The 15,290-nt window shown below is 35.0% G+C and overlaps 1 protein-coding gene across 3 annotated transcripts in view; it reads left to right on the top strand.

The window, feature by feature from the left end:
- The window catches only part of GABRB2 (gamma-aminobutyric acid type A receptor subunit beta2), a 154,318-nt gene that overhangs the window by 40,628 nt on the left and 98,400 nt on the right, over nt 1-15,290 (top strand). For all 3 annotated transcript variants that reach the window (XM_062605322.1, XM_062605323.1, XM_062605324.1), the window contains one exon: nt 13,553-13,773. In XM_062605322.1, the coding sequence (XP_062461306.1) occupies nt 13,553-13,773 (221 nt within the window). The remainder of the gene's footprint in view (nt 1-13,552; nt 13,774-15,290) is intronic.

A 15,290-nucleotide genomic window follows, 5' to 3' on the forward strand; every position in this document is an offset into this window, starting at 1 on the left:
TCAATGTGTTGTGCTTGCAGACTAACATGTAGCGTGCTCAGGCAGAAATCCCATATAAAGCACATGAGTTCATGGTTAGAAATATATGAGATGCTTGAGATTTTGCTGGTCTAACACCTGCTACAGCCATGTATTTACTGTGATGGCTTAGAGTCTAGTATTTGAAAGAAAAAAACGAAACACTTCAGTTAGAGTCTTTTTGAACCTGTTAAGAAGAAAGCATTAAACAAGGTCTTTATGGCAATGGTACAAAATGAATTTAGAAATCCAGCGCTGCAATTTCATCAGGACTGACCAAGCTGCCAGGAGATGGGTCATTATTTTCAGGACAATCTCAGCGGAGTCATCCAGAGCTTTTTTGTAATTTTTATGTATGTATATGTGTACTTGAATTGTTCAAAATTGATACTTTTAGTAATGCATATGGATTCAAATGTATTTATACTTACCATGTATTATAGAACTACGTAACTGTATGAAATTCAACATGTATTATGGAACTGTAATTTTTACAATGCAGTGGCAGTTTATTTGGTGGGGGGAACAGGGAACATCCCTAGGGGCATTAGTGACTAAAAGCCTATTATGGGTTTTTCTTATCTGTATTTAAATTTTTAAAATGACAGGCAGGCATAAGTTAAAGATGAAGGTTTTTTTATTGTGGAAATGCAAACATATCCCTGGGGAAAAAAAAACACCAAAAAGGAAACAGCAAAGTATGTTTGACATTCACTGACTGTGGGAAGGAAAGTTAATAATAGCTTTTTCATATATTTCCAACTTGAAACTCTTTGGTTAAGTAATCTGGGAAATGAAAACACATTTTGTGTAAATTTTGAAGATTCCTGCTCCTACAATCTCAGTGTTTCTTTCTGATCCTTGGATTAGTTTGTTTTCCACACATTTCTTAGATTTCTGAAAGAGTTCGTTCTTTCTTTTTTTTTTTTGGCAGAAATGGAAACAACAGATTTCATTGTTAGATCTATGGCACAGGCCAGATATTCTCTTATGAACTGTAGAGAAGCATTTTGCCATATCTGACTAAATGAAATTAATTTTGGGTTACAGTTTCTGCTCTTTTGTGCTGGTTATTATATCTGCCAATTTGTATTGTGTCCAGTTGTGTTTTCTGGGTGAGAGCAGTTCAGGTTTCGGCACTATGGCTGAGAGTAGGTCAGTCCGTTGGTTTGCTGTTCAGTGAACCAACAGATACTTGGTTCCTTGAAATGGTGAAAGTGAAATATAAACCAACTCCATTTAGCTGAATTGGTGTTGGTATTGCTTCATTGAGCATATATACCAAATTGGTCTTAATATCTTTTATGATGTGATAAAGTGAAATCTTGTCTATTTTAGCTTTACTTAAAGCTATTTAATTAGATGAAACATTAATGCTTTGATCCAGTTCTTAATGTGAAAATGGAGGGATTAAGTGGAATGTGTCTTGAGACTTCTTTCTAACAGAGTACATTGACTGGTCAACTTTGACTTTTTCCAAATACATGTCAAACAGGAAGCAGGTTCATTGCTTTCCATTACCCGCAGAAGAAGACTACTGCTCTTGCAAATTCTGGATTAGCGTTCCTTCAGGGGTGAAGAAAAATCAAAACTCAGTTCTCTGTTACTTTTGAAGTATCTATAGAGTTCATTATTTCCTAGGCACTTCTGCCTGCAGAAATTTCAATAAATATCATGTGAGTAAAATACAAAGAAGGCAGAACAGATTGGATCCAGACTGCTGGTTTGGATGCCCACATAGAAGGAATAATATAAAATGAAGAGTCCCAACAAGTTCTGTAAATGCCTTCCATAAGAGTGTTTGGAGGGAACTGCTGTGGAATTTCAAAGTTCACTCTGCAAGATCTGAAAACTGCTTAAAAACTATGTTTTTGGAAGTGTCTGCTAAATCAAATACTTTCAAAGCACAAATATAATGAAGCTCCTTGCTTAGAAGCGGGATCTATTTTTCCTGAATAATTTCCTGCTGCACTTATCTCTGAATTTGTGAGAAAGGATGGAAGTCTGGAACCTTTAATACTTTTATTACCATTTCCACAAAAAGCAGGCTGATACTTGTTGTGGAGATTTATGGTATGCTTATTCTTTTAAAATATACTAGATTCCTATTAATGCCAAGTAAGAAATTCTTTTCATGCCATTCCATTAACTATTTACCTTTCATGTCTTGAAAAAGGTAAGCTTCTGTCTTGTTCTTTGTGTTTCCAGCTGTCAGAGCAGTTATTTCTGTTTGGTCACTGAAGTACAAGCCTGATTCCAGCTCTGGGAGAAATAGTGAACCACAAAGAAGGAGGCAAGTTTTGAAGGTTGATAAGATGAGACATTTTAATCTAGTAAGAGACGTACAAATAAATCTACTCAGTAATGAAGGATGCCCATGTATAGAGTATATTTCAGAGAATTGATAGTTACAGGTGTAATGATGTTAAATTAATAGGTCTTAATGATAGCTTCAGTCTGACAAAGCACAATCAGGACTGTTTACAAAGTAGCTATTAGCTGTTGTGGCAAATGGAAATGAATTATTTAACTGCATAGCAAGTTCTCTGGCACAGGTAGGAAGCCATTAAGATTGAGAGAGGGAGAACAAAAAAAAACAAAGCTGTCAAAATGTATCTACTGTATAGGAACAGGGAATAACTTCATGGGAAGTGAAGTTTGTTGGTGACAGTTGAAGAGCACAGGAAGTACTGAACAATCTATGCATTCAAAAACTCAATGCTAAATGAATTCTCTTGATTTCAAAGTGGCTCAGATAGTTGTGAGACTAAAGAGTGGAGGAAATTATTGAACAAATGGCACAAAAAGACTGGGCTATTAATATACTAAACAAAAATGTTTAGAGCCAGTAGTGTGTGATGGTTCTAAGATATGACAACAGTGCTTTTAAATCAAACCGGAATTAAATCTCACTGAAATTAAATTACAACCATTGCTAAAATAGGGTGTTAATCCTGATTTTTCCTTTTTGATGAATAGGGAGTTTCTTTCTAAATGCAAACATCAATTTAATTGTTATTAAAATGTTGTTCTAATTCATATAGAAAGTATGTCTCAATTTTTCAAGTTTTTCAAGAGGAGGTTGGATAAAGCCTGGAACAATTTGGTCTCACCTCACAGCTGCTTACGCTTCAAGCGGAAGGTTGAACTAGAGACCTCCTGAGGTTTCTTTTAGCCTAGGTTTCCTATGATCTTATGAAAATACTAATGCAGCCTTGTCCATGCAAATCTTTCCAGTATTAATCTCCTGTTGATTTCTTGTAGATAAAATATGCAGATTGTCTGTGGAAAACTAGTGGTGTTCTGTTGTTGTGGGCATTGCAGTTGTTCTTTCCTATAAAGTCTTATGTACCCACCAAGGAAAACATACCGTAATAAAGGCACTCAAAACGGAGGTTCTTCCCTGTGAGATATTCCTATAGGCTTTCGCTTAGCTGAACCATGACCAGTTTAAGGTATAAATGCAGGTGCAATCACTATTAAAGATGCAATATTTTTCCAATTGATTCCAGCCCCCTGCCCCTTATTTTTTTTTTCCTCAGATATAATCATATAAAGTTATATTTTGTGTGCATCACTTATAAATGCTCTACTGTTTTCTCTTTGCTGAAGTGTTGGGACTGTCATGCAAATTGGACTTTCTGTTGGTTTCCACAGGCTGGTCATCACTATGAAAGAAATTATATGTACTATTTAAAATTGTCCTTTTACTTCAGTGCTGGCAGTTCTCTGCAGTGCCTGACATTTCTGAGAGCAGCAGCCTGGCGCATCTTGGGTTACAGGGAGGAGAGTGTTCAAAATACAGAAAAAGATCTACATGGCAAGATGCTGCTTCTTTTTCATCCTCACGCTCTTCACTGTTCAAACCCCATGAAATCTGTACATAAGGTTATGGGATTCAAGCGATTATTGGCCAAGGAAGGCAGCTAAATCAAATTATTTGGTCTGTTCCCATGAGATTAATATGTAAACAGGCAAAAACACATTACTCTGGAGTGCCGCATGTAGCCTCTGGTGTATTACACCATGGTATATAAATGCTTATAGGAATGTATCTGTGGGAGATTTGCACCCTTCAGAGTACGTTGCTTATTTCAAGACATTGTTTTGTCACTAACAGATTAATGAACTGTTTTAGAAAACTTGGGATGAGCAGAGCGGAGAGACGAGGTGTTGCAGGATCTGTGGTGACAGTGCTTCACAGAAGTGAGTGGCTGATGGTGCTCCCTATGGGAGTGGAGAATGGCATTAAAATTACCTGCAGATTACAGTTGCCTAGAATCGTTTCTATTTGTTTCCAAAGTGAATGCATTTATACAAATAGTGTGCGGTATTTGGGGTTTCCACCTAAACTTTGTTTCTTTTTTTTTAGTTACAACTAAAAAACCACACAAAAAATAGCAAGAAAACAGCATAGAAATGTAGCATGGTTAGTACCGGTGTGTGAAAAAATGTGTACATAGAGACAGAGGAAGGAGGACTCTTGAGTTCATCTAGGAGAGAAATAGAGCAAAAATAAGATCAGGAATAATCATGCACGTGCCTGGCTGTTTTTCTGCTGTAAATTCCTATGAAGTATCAGCAGTTCTTGGAGGCCATAATAAGCTAACAAAATCAATTAGTTTAAGTTTAGTTCAGTTACACGGTACATTATTAAAGGAAATGTTAAGCATCTTCTTGTTTCTATAATTCTGAAATGAACTCTGTATCATGGAGAAAACGTTTGGGTTTTTTTTCTTATAGAAAACTTTCCTCAAATTCATTTTCTTTCTCTTACTCACTGTCTCTCTTACGTCAATATTCTCTGTGAGATTGTTGTTTAATGAGTGTAAAACATTGCTTTGTGAGCTGACCTTAAAGTTTCCTTAAAAGTTTAAATTTATTATTAAATATGTCCCTGGTGGTTTATTTTCAGAGCTGGTTACAAATATTAGACAATCATAGCTCTTCTGACAAAATTGTATAATAACTGAATCTGTATCTGGCTAAGGGGTACTCCAAGTCAGAACAAGAAAATATGGCAGTGATCAGTGTCCAGAAGCACTGAAGAAAGCAATCATTTAATGAATTAATGGATATCTGTATTGTATTATCAGACACTTTTTTAGGGCAGCATTTAGAAAGCCCTCTGATTTTGTCCACTCTTCCAATGCTAATATAGCAGGGCTTTCTTGGTTGTTGACTACCTACAATTTCAGTTGAATTCTGAAAAAATTACAGGGCTGCCCAACTTGATCAGTAATTTCACTATGAAGCCTCCTAATATCTGTCTGACAGGATATGTTAGTCTAAGCTTCCTGTCTCTCTATTTTTTTATCTTTAAAATAGAAGTGATGTTTAGTAATGGCATAATGCAGATACTGATGAAAATATTGCCTTAGTATTGATTAATATTCATATTTACTCCATCTTTTTTTAAGAACTCTTAGGCAGTGTGAGATGATTTGTCTGTCTCAATCAAAAAGAGCATTTTCGCATAGGTTAGTAAGATTTTATTTGTCTCTAGCTCTCAGATATTACATCACAGGAAGAGCAAAAATTGGTAGTTTTCACCTGTGAAAGAATTCATAGGAGAAGAATCTTGAAGGACAAAAAATTTATCTAAAAGTCAGTTGAAATGTTTTGCTGTTCTGTGATACAGACGGACTATGATGTAGATTTGACAGAGGGTAGCAGTAATACCAGAACAGAACAGCAGAACAGAAAAATTACTTGAGCATATTTAGGAAAATGAAGAATATACATATGCATGCCTTCTTTAGTGCGTCTGTTGTAGAAATTACCTTGTGGAAACTTCTCTCTTGCTGAACTGAGGAGACAGCTAGCTTTTACCTGAAAGGAAATACGAGCAAAATAATCTGCTTAGTAAAACAAACTAAATAGAGCAAAGTAAATTCCTTTGCCTATAAAAATGATCCAATAAAATATTCATAGAGTATTTTTCTTTTTCAAGAAGTGCATCCTCAGGCAGCCCAATTAAATGGGATCATGGAAAGGATGTATCTTTGTTAGAATATTGCATTTCTCGGTAGCACTAAGTGTACAAATTCTTTCTGAAGATCAGATATTAAGTTTTGTCATCTTTCTCTTTTTAATATTAAAATTAAATTTGTACTTTTTTCATTGAGATAACTTTGTAGCTTGTTTTAGTATTTCTGAAAGGAGGATCATGTCATCACTGATAGTGTAGCGGCAGCAGTGTTACTACTGCTGTTTTCAGTAGGCTTTGCAAGCATTTCTAGGGTTCCCATTACGTCGTGGCTCAGGACAGCTCTTAGGTTCACTGTGTCACCCTAAAACACAAGCATACTACCATTTCTTGCAAAACTGAAGCAGCAGAAGTGACTACTGAGATAAATCAGGATTTTGCCTGTGGTTTTGTTTGGGCTCTAGGGAATTGCCAGTATTGTAACGTTTCGAAGTTTTGACCTAGTATTGAAAACGATCTGTTTACAGCACTTCTTGAGGCTGGAGTATTTTGCATTCATAATTGGTAAGAGTTCAGAGAAAAGGAACAGTGATGTGTAAAGTGAGTTGAGACAGGACTTCTGAAAATATCAGCAGGTTGTATGTTCAAGGGAAAAACTGTAACTGTTCATGAGGGCTAAACAGGTATTGTAATGGGCAGCTGAATTCTCCAGCAGCCTCAGATTGCAGCAAACTGTGAAGGATGTAAACAAACAACCTGTTCTAGTAGTAAAATGCTGAGTGCATCTCAAACTGTTTCTACTGGATCAAAGCCTGAAGCTGAGAATTTAGGGATTGTTTTTCATTCTTTTTGGATGTGAAAAGGCAGACAGAGCTAGCTAGCATAACAACAGCCATATTAATGGCACTTTTGTCATTGGACTCTCCTTGTCTGGATGAAGTGACAACATCTTAATTGAAGGGAGCAAGACCATGTTTAAAAATAGGTAGATAAATTCCGGGAATGTCTATTCATTTCAGTATTCTCCTTGACAGAATATTGCAAAATACTGATTCTAAAAATAAATGTGATTTACCTGAACATCTATTCATTTTATTATTAAATATGTAAGATGTTCAGAAGTTAACTGCAGTAATAAGGAGCAGCTACATTAACTTGGCGATTCATTCAGTTTCTAACTATATTCTTTAGGCTTTGTTTATGTGTCGGCAACTCTGGAAATTATAAAGCTTCCCGAAAAAGAGGACTCATCCAAATGTTCTGCACCAAAGCATGACCAGAGTTCTCAAGTTGCAGTCAGAATTAATCTCACTATCAATTACTGTGTTCTTATGCTGGAATGTTTTTTGGTTTGGGTTGGGTTTTTTTCTTCGTTAAAGGTATCAGTAAGATATGTAAGTTTCTGTTACCTGTTTCTGTTTTTTTGGATCTTGTCTGTAAAACAAGAGCTTAGGCCACCATCTACTCTCATCAAACTTTCCAACTGAATCTTCAGTTCTGCTTAATCACAGGTTTATTTCCACTCTATTTAAGAAATTGTAATTTTATTGTTGCTCTTCTTTAGCATTTTCAGTGATATTTTTTAACTCTTTCAGTACTGTTAATAATAACCTATAATAAGGGAAGCTTAGTAATAAAAGCAATTTCAATATGATTTCTATCATAGTATTTACCTTTCTGGAGATCGGTGGGATTGTACAATTAAGTAGGAAATGATCTGTTAAATGGCTTATGATACAAAAGTAAAGAAAAATTTGAAAATCAAATATAAATCTTTTTGATATTTTTGTAGCTTAAACTATTTTATTCTACTTTGAATGCATGACTAAATAATTCTGCATAATAATAATTTTTAGGCAGAAAAATAGTTTCCCTAACTTATCTTGAAGGTGAGTATTGATTGCGTTTATTCATCTTTGCATTTGCTTTGTTCCTCTGAGAATCCTGCAATGCTGTATAAAGAGGACTAGATCTTTTCCCAAGAGAAAAATCTGAAGCTATCAAGATACATGACTCTCTTGAGCAAATAGCAGTTAGATTACAGTTTTCAGTGCAAGTTCACTTTAATCAATCTTCCTCTTATCAAAAGACAGCAAATCAGAGAGAGCTAAAAGACACATGGCAGATGCTCTTTGATTGGAATGACACACAGATTGCTGGCTCAGTAAATGTGCAATATCATGGTTCAGGCTGTGTGACTTGTCAGAAATTCAAACCCAGTGTCACAGTGGCTTGCTAAACTAATTGACGTTACAAGAAACATATCAAGGCGTAACTGCTTTAATTTCAGTGCGTGAAATGTAATGATGCTGCATCGCAGTACAATGTATAAATCACTGTGTAGAAACAATAATAATACTGGCTACTGTCAGTAGTACCAAGTAGACACAAATTCATGATCTGTCGCTGAAATGGTAAACAGTCTCCTACTACAGATTTCATATAATCAGTAGCTTTATGTCTAGGAGTCAAGCTCTGCTGACAGCTGTTTGGCTTTCATGCACAAATCTTGCTTGATTCAATAATACTGTCTTTTTCTAAGAACTGTTGTGGGAGATAAACAGCCCTTCTTTGATTATTTGTTCAGCTGAGAAATGAGAATTGCTGATGAATAATTCTGGGGTGGCTGCTGCAGAATAGATGGTAAGCTTACTTGTTAGGATCTTTTCCTTTTTGGAAATATTGCAGACTTTAGATCATGCAATTCCTGACAAGAAAAACTACCTGGTAAGATTTAGGAGACAGAATTAGCTAGAAGTGTTTCATGGGTTTGAAGCCAGTCTGGGAAGTAGAACTCAATAGATCAAGAGAGTTCAACTTGAACTCTGTCTAGGGCTCTTGATGTCATTGTCTTTTTTTTTTTTTTTTAAGTAAAAATTTGCAGAATGTAAAAAATACTTTTTTGAAAGAGCATATGACAGAATTTATTTTGACACTTCTTTGGTATCCCCCATTCTTTCTACAGTTCATTCAACTCTTATGTAAGTCACTTTAGTGTCTCTAGTATTAATAGAGCAGACTTCTTGTGTTAACTTTCTTGATGTGTGAGATAGGTAATTAGGAATCAAACATTGTAGTGGTTGGTTTTAAATGAAATGAAGATTGAAAGGATTGTCAGTCAGCAGGCAGGGAAAGACATGGCTTTTGAAATAAATCAACTGAAACTCCTTTAGCCCAAAATACTTTGTTTTGAATTGTTATATAGAACATCAGAGTAGTGAAGTGTGTGCTTCCCACTGTAGAAACTACACACATCGGTGATAATTCTACTCCTCAGACACAAAGTTAACATTTGCTTCTTTTTTCTTATGTATATAATAGCTTTTAATATATCAAAATAGATTTTGCAGTGTAGGTGTGTGCATTTAATAATTTACTTAATGGCACTTTTAAATGTGTTATCAACAGACGGCTTTTTAAATGTACATGGTAAGTAAATATAATATTCAGGCAAAATCTTTACCATCAAGTGCTTTCAGAAGGAAATGATTTAGCTTTAAAAATGTCAAAGTGGGAAATGTAGTATTTTTGCAATTTAGGAATAACCAGAAAGTGATGAGAAGTAGATTTAAGCCAAACCACAAATGAGTTCTCCATTCGTTACTGATGAGTAAATTTCTTCAACTCCATGCTGTTATCTGTATAATATACAGAATATTCGTTCTACTTTTATCTCCTCCATCATTTCCTGATTTTGATATCCTAAGTGTTTCAGTAGTTGTGTTACACGCCTGTTAATACAAATTTTGGTGTGCATTTTTAATCTGCACTGTCAAATCAGCCCTGTTTTGTGTAACGTAGAAGAGTTATATTTTAAATCTTGTTTTTCTCACATTGCACCTTATCCTCATGCTTAGAAAAATTCTACACCTGGTTTTGTATTAGACTCCCACTGTCATTGTGGAAGTTCATGAAATATCATTCTTTATTTGCCGTGATCCTTTTTCCAATATAAAAAGAGTACCAGAAATATACATCTCCCAGTAGTTGGCCCATGGGTCAGTTTAGACTTGTGTTCTCATCTTTTTAAACCAGCAGCAGTGCCAAACTACTATTTCTTTTTTTGGCTTAAAAAACCTTTTATTTGAAAGTATTAATGAAATGAAAGACTATAGAAGTATAGGTTTTCAGATCTGATGCTTTCTTGCATGGTATCTTCCCTTGGATTGTTAAGTTGCTGGTCATTAACTTACAGCTTGGCTGTCTGTAACAATTCTAACAACTCTATATATCAAAATTGAAGTTGAAATCTCCCAGTGTATTTACATTTTCATTAGCTAAAAGTGTTTGCAGACAACCACTGCACAAACATAAGGTTCAGGAAAAAGCTTACTCATAAATATGCTAATACAAAGAAAACAGTTTGTTACTTTTTTTATTCACAGAAGAAAAATTGCATTAAGATTAACTTTCTCTAATATTTGCTGCTCTTCTGTTCATTGTGTGAAGTAAAAAAATTGTGAAACTGAACTTTAACTGATGAGGAAAAGAGATCTTTTTGATCAGGACAGAATAGGAGTAACCATCCATTTTCTGTTGCTTCAATTTCTGTGTCTGGGGAAAAAAAAAACCTATGTGACCAATAGAATAATGAAAGGCATACAAATGAAAATATTTGTGTATTTACAGAAAATCCGGTATTTATTTATATTCTATGTTTTGCTTAACTTTGGCAATTCTGATAAAATTTTGTACAGCATTTCAAGCTTCAGGTGCTCAGGGTAACTGATGAACCTCTTTAATTCTATTTGTACAGTGTGTCTCTTTATTATGCCTGTATTGGAAATAGTCTGTACCTTTGTAGTTTATATATGTGTATTGATATACAATGACAGAATCATTGTGAGGTTTGGTACTTCTTTCAACTCATTAATTATTGCCCTGTGCTAGGCTTTTTAAATGAATTAACTCCTGTTTCATCTTCATACTTAGAGTAAGCTTCTAACAGTCCCATCCTGTGAATTGTTAGGATGTGAAGGCCTTAACAAAATAAAATCATCCTTTACTAGTCAATTCTACTCATCTACTTTTGTTTGCTGGTTTCCTATTGACAAGATGTTTGCTGGTTTCCTATTGACAAGATGTTTGCATGATTGTTTTGATGTTTATCCGTAGAATAGACAGGGATTCCCATATTTAGGGTGAGTTTAAGAGACCCTTGTTGTATTTCTGCTAGATGACAATATTCTTAATCTCAAAGTATAAAGAGTCTTGGATCCTTCAGGGACACTTTGTACCTCCACATCATCTTTTTGAATTACTGTTTCATTTTGGATTTTGAAAACAGATGCCTCCCTCCTTTGTTAAGGAATGAATTGCACCTACATGACAGGTTTTCCTTTTTTCTGACTACTCACTTATACTTTGAAATATGTAGCTTGGAACACATTTATTTTTAATAATAATTAAAAAAAAAACAAACACAAAAAACCAAACCAACCAAAGCAATCAGGGTTGTGAGGGTTTTATAAAAACATTATTTAAGGCATCCTGTTTTGATGACCCGAAACTCTGGTCACATCTGAAAAACTAGGGCCAACAGATGACAAATAATTTTGAGTTGGAACACCAGCTTTGTTTCTGGAACACAGTGTGTTTGATTCTGAACTGAAGCTGGGTGGCTTGGCTTTTCTTTCAGCTATACCAGTGCTCCAATTTTACAGTTTTATGTAATTCATTTTTATGCACTGAACCATGCATGTTTAGTTTTCTTCCTCCTCCTCTTTTCCGCTTTTACTGAGGTGTAAAGAGGGAAGCATGGCCTATATATAGGCAATATACTAATAAATGTAGATTACTCCTTAGAATAGGAATAAAAAGCAACCTTCCAAGGATAATAGGGGAGCAATTGCTACAGCTCATCTACTTTATGTTGTGATATATTAGTTTAATGAAGTTTAATATATTTTCTTACTGGCAATATATTACTGAACATTTCCTGGTATCTGGTTGTGAATCAGAACAGTGATGAAGCATAACAGTAAAATTGTTCAGATGTAGGTGGAACGTTCTTGAAAGCAGACTCATCCTGATCCTGAGGGGGTGGGAAGGGAAAGAGATTTCAAATAATGAAAATTGGTCAGATTAGCATAGTTACCAGGTAAATATATTTGGTAGTAAAATAATTGGAAGAACTTATTTGGTGTAACTTGTAATTATACAGTTTTGTTAATGTTCGTGACATTCTACCATGTGTTTTTTAAAATGAAAATGCTTGCAAAATACAGTTATTGCAGGTGCTTTTAAAGTATTTAGGCAGGAAGATTAATATTTCTTTGCTAACTGTAATAAAAACAGTTTCAATAGTGGTCTCTCCTTTAAAATATCCAGTAGCTAATGAGAACTAGTATTGCAATTTATACATTAAAATATTTGTATCTTGCATTACTTTACTTTGTTATGCAGTGCTATAAATTGGTTTGTGGGATATAGTCACCATAATTTATTATTTGTTCTAAGTTAGGTGGGAATTCTTGTTTTCAGGTGCATCAGACTGATGTGTAGATACAGACTTTTATACTCTTACATAGCTGAATCTCCTGGGGTTGCTGATAATAACAGCAGCTTTTGTTGGCTTTCTCTTGAAAGCAATCTTTTGTAAGCTAACAGTTCTCACTATTTAATCAAGTACATGTGAAATATGAGTTCTAAATCAAAGTAGGCTGGGACCTGATCATGACTGCTGTAGAACAAGCAAAACAAAAAACGGGTTTTAGAATATTCCTCCTTTTGGTATTTCTTAAGTAAGAAACAGTCCCCAATGGTCTGTGATCAGATATACAACTCCTTTGTATATTATTTATGGATGTTTTTCTAATATAGGCTCCTAGATAATATTCTGCCTCTGCATAACATGTCTTAAAAAATACAATTTTTGTAATTATATTGTTCTCTAAAACACTACAAGGTCAAACATCTCCAAAGTACTGTATGTTAGACAGAGCAAGTCTCATAATACTGCATATATTTACCCAGATGCTTAATTGTGCTCTCTGAATTGCTCCATTGAAGTAACCAGAGTTACTTCATCTGTAAAATTAAGTAGAATACTAAGGCTCTGTTGCGTAGAAACCTCAGAGACTTCCCATTGATTTCAGTGCCCAGGGGAAAGTTAACAGACTTTGAAGAGATTTTAATTTAGAGAAGTGTTTGGGTGGTAACTGCAACTTCGGAGATACAAGACCTGATCCAGAGCTCTACTGAATACAGTGGAGACCATGAGATGAAATTCAGATCTGTGAATATTCCGTTTCTTAGAACTCCCAGGCTTCTGCAGTGCTACAGGAATTGCCGACTGCTAAGCCTCTACAATACTTTTCCTGTTTTATTTTTAAATACTGAAATAAGAGCTTCCAAGTCATTCATAAAATGTAAATACCCCATCTTTTCTGTGTTCTCGTTTCTCCTATTAAGTATACACAAGATGTTCAGTACTGTAAAAATAAATAATTCACTTATAGAAATTCTGAACGCCACTGTTTGCCTTTCAAACAGTTGCAATGAATAGATGTGCATTTGTATAATTTGGTGGGTTTTTTTTTTTTTTTTTTGCATATGTATGCTCTCTGTTTCAATGCAAACTTTTTCTTGTTTTTATAATCACAGGACTATACCTTGACAATGTACTTTCAGCAAGCGTGGAGGGATAAGAGGCTGTCGTATAATGTAATACCTCTAAACCTTACTCTGGACAACAGAGTAGCTGATCAGCTGTGGGTTCCTGATACCTATTTTCTGAACGACAAGAAGTCATTTGTGCATGGTGTCACCGTGAAGAACAGAATGATCCGATTGCATCCAGATGGGACAGTCCTTTATGGACTCAGGTCAGTATGAATTGTTTCTGACTCTTCTCTATTTTTATTTTCAGTCTGTATATCATAGCTTCAAATTAAAATATATTCTTTACCTTTTTTGATGCTATTCTTTTTATTGCTGTATTCTGTATAATTTACTATATTCCAGATGCAATTTAAATTTAAGTATGCTAGGAATGGACAATGGTTTTTATTCTTATTTTATGTAAATTGTGTTGATAAACTGCCATTTTTAGTGCAGCTGAGACACTTGTATTAAGGACAGATAAGACTGTAAATATTATTTTAAAAACTCATTCTGGATTAAAAGCCAGGTTTAAAGCTGTTTCCTCACGGGAACTGAAATAAGAAATACAAAGTGAGGATTAGAGGCAAGAAGGGAAGCTGTATGACAGCTGAACTGATAGTCTAACTAAATGATACATTTCTGTAAATATTTTTGATTGAATAGTAGATTGGTTTGCATGCTACACAGATGAATCAGTTTTCTGATTTTCACTGAGATGAGGCATGACTCAAAGTTTTTCAGCCGGGTGGTATTATCATGTATGACTGTAGGGAGGGTGGCAACTGGAGAAATGAGCAGAATAACTTCACTCTGAAAATCCTGGAAACTGGGGAACTGTTTATTTAGCAATGCTTATAGAAAAAATAATTTCCAAGAAAGTGATTTGCAAATATTCCTGCAAAAGATGACTGAGAAAATGGTGTGAGCAGGTAACAAAATAGAGAGAAAGCATTGACTGGGTTAAAAAAAAAAAAAAGCTGCAGAATTTAAATCTAGAATGCCTCATGTTTTGCTATTGAGAAAAATAATTTTGGGGAACATTATTCTTAAAACTTCTATTTGTGTGTTTCTTTCATTTTCAGTTGAAATTTCTATTGTCTGTCTGTAACTATTATGTCAAGACACATGCATTATTAACATGGTTATTTTCTACCCAGCTGTAAAGGAAAGTGGCAGTGTCTTCTAGCTCTTAGGTACAACCCAGTCTCCCTGAGACTGAGAGAGAGTAAATGAGTGCTCTCACCAGTATGCTCGAGTCAGGCTTGAAGTGCCTCCTGTCTGGATGAGACCTGGACTCTTGCAGTCTGTGGCAGATGGTGATTCACCTCCAGAAAAAGGGAGTGAAAAGCGTGAAAACGTTCACTTGATAGGTACTTTAGTTTTGAGGCACTCTCCTAATGTGCACGATGCTGATTTCATCCTTCAGTGTAGAATATTTTCCACTTGGTGAAAAAAAAAAATTGGGCTTTCCCTGGCTCCTCAGCTTGCTCTGTGTTTAAGGAATAGCACTATCTTTTATAGTTGACAGATTATTTTTCTACTTAAAAAATAAAGGAAGAAAAATAAAGGGCTGTTATAGTTACTAACAGAAATAAAACTGGCTACATCTGGTACACAGCAAAGTATTCCTTCTTGAAGTGTGACCACAATAGCAAAGTACCTAAGTGCCTTTGCAGGCAGCACCATGGCTGTTTTTATGAAACTTGAGACCAAGTAGAGCATTTTATTAAAAAATTGC

This window comes from Pezoporus occidentalis, unplaced genomic scaffold, assembly GCF_034315485.1.
Source record: "Pezoporus occidentalis ecotype Australia unplaced genomic scaffold, CSIRO_AGI_Poc_V1 ctg91, whole genome shotgun sequence".
Taxonomy (NCBI): domain Eukaryota; kingdom Metazoa; phylum Chordata; class Aves; order Psittaciformes; family Psittacidae; genus Pezoporus; species Pezoporus occidentalis.